The sequence below is a fragment of the Etheostoma cragini genome, chromosome 11 (genome assembly GCF_013103735.1).
Source record: "Etheostoma cragini isolate CJK2018 chromosome 11, CSU_Ecrag_1.0, whole genome shotgun sequence".
Lineage (NCBI taxonomy): Eukaryota > Metazoa > Chordata > Actinopteri > Perciformes > Percidae > Etheostoma > Etheostoma cragini.
The window spans coordinates 7,196,096-7,198,213 of NC_048417.1; the positions used below are offsets into that span (position 1 = coordinate 7,196,096).

The 2,118-nt window shown below is 41.4% G+C and overlaps 1 protein-coding gene across 1 annotated transcript in view; it reads left to right on the forward strand.

The window, feature by feature from the left end:
• Nucleotides 1–646: 646 nt before the first annotated feature.
• arhgap20 (Rho GTPase activating protein 20) overlaps nt 647–2,118 on the forward strand; it is a 51,077-nt gene continuing 49,605 nt past the window's right edge. Inside the window, exon 1 of the mRNA XM_034885475.1 lies at nt 647–1,079. Coding sequence (XP_034741366.1) covers nt 972–1,079 — 108 coding nt within the window. The 5' untranslated portion in view covers nt 647–971. The remainder of the gene's footprint in view (nt 1,080–2,118) is intronic.

The following is a 2,118-nucleotide window of genomic DNA, read 5'->3' on the forward strand; positions in this document are numbered from 1 at the left end:
TGTGCAGTTGATGGACACACAGAAGCCGGACTGATAGTAATTGTTTGTTGTTTACAGTATATTTTTTCTTTTTGCCCTCTCTATTTGTTTGCACTGATGTTGTATGAGTTGGACCATCCCATCTGTACTGAGGTTGATTCCACCAGCCTAGCTGTGTTGTAATCAAAGATGAAACAAGAAACTTCATCTTGAACCATTTTTTGGGCACTTTTTGAGTGTTAAATTGTCAAAAAAGTTTGCCGTTACCCCTATATGGATAAATGTGTTATTCTTTTGGAGCAATAGAAAAAAAACTTGTCAAGCAGAGAAATATTCCTGCAAACTTTTTTTTTTACGTAAATCACACATCACAGATGAGTAAATTGATCATCTCCATCCTTTCCCCCAATGTGTGACAGTTTGCAGGATGCTGTCAGCCCCCCTTCCAACCCCCTTTCATCCATATACCCTCCTCCTCCTCCTCCTCCTCCTCCTCCTCCTCCTCCTCCTCCTCCTCCTCCTCCTCCTCCTCCTCCTTTTGGCCTTAGCCCCTCCTCCTGTTTGCCCCCTTAAACCCAACTAGCCAATGGGACCCGACAAGCTCGTCCAGGCATGGAATGTGAGGGGGTATGCATGACCCCCAGGACCAAACACCTTGCTGGCCAGATATGAAGGAGCAGATGAGCTAAAAGTACGTGAGAGATTCGGCTGAAGAATATCTTCCTTTTCTTGCTTATTAATGGACAGTTTATGGGTGCCTTTTGCTTCAGCTCAATGGATCTATGTAGCTGCTGCATTTGTGAAGGGGTAAAGGAGGTTTCTGAACCTAAGACCTAAAGAAAGACCAGAAGCAGAAAGAAGAGCAGGATATACATAGGAACACACACACACACACACACACACACACACACACACACACACACACACACACACACAGACACACACACATCAGTAGTGTCAAACTCTTAATACCGCGGTATGTCCTCAGCTCAATGCTAGCTGGAGGGCAGAGGTTTTCGGACATGGAGATGTTAGGGATGGAGGACCTGCGAGTGGCCAGGAGTAGGGCTGGGAGCTGTGTGGAGTTTGACAATTTCAAAGTAAGTTTTCTTTTTCTCTTTCCTTTTGATACAAAATGATGAGGGCTGAGGATGGTAGATAATCAGCATTTCGGCTTATATGATTATAAGCTAAAATGCTGATAATCTACAGTATTTTGGTTTTACTTTGAGAAATGCTTGTCAAACTGGGTAATGTCTGTTTTGTGTGGGAAGTCAGAGAATATTAGGACATTTCCCAAGAATACACCAGAATGTGTTTTCACACTTGTTGCATTTCTGAGTGGAAATATTGTGAACTCAGGAACAAAATACCCAAATACCATCCATTTCTAATTCAGTCACATGAATAAGTTGTGGAAAAATTATGAAATTTTACATATGAACCTACTGTGGGACTTGTGGGACAATGACACAGTGGTGCTCGAAAGTTTGGGCACCCCAGGAAAAAAATTGTAGTAATGTGCATAAAGAAGCCAAGAAAAGATGGAAAAATCTCCAAAAGGCATCAAATGACAGATTAGACATTTGTATAATATGTCACAAAAAGTTAGATTTTATTTCCATTATTTACACTTTCAAAATAACAGAAAACAAAAAAATGGCGTCTGCAAAAGTTTGGGCACCCTGCAGAGTTAATACAGTACCTTGTACTGCCCCCTTTGGCAAGTATCACAGCTTGTAAAATCTTCTTGTAGCCCTGTGTCCTTTCTTCTCCAAACGTAACTTTGCTCCTTGCGGCCAAAAAATTCTATTTTAACCTCATTGGTCCACAGAACGTGTTTCCATAATACGTAGCATAATAGGCTTGTCTATATGTTCATTTGCAAACTTCAAAGGCTGATTTTTTGTGGTGAGGACGTAGAAGAGGTTTTCTACTGATGACTCTTCCATGAAGAGCATATTTGTACAAAATATCTCTTTTATAATGGAATGGTGAACCACAACTCCAGTGTCTGCCAGGTCTTTCTGAATGGGTCGTGCAGTCAAACGTGGGTTTGGACTTGCTTTTCTCACAATCCTGCAAGCTGTTGAGTCTGATATTCTTCTTGGTCTTCCAGATCTTGCTATAACTTCCACT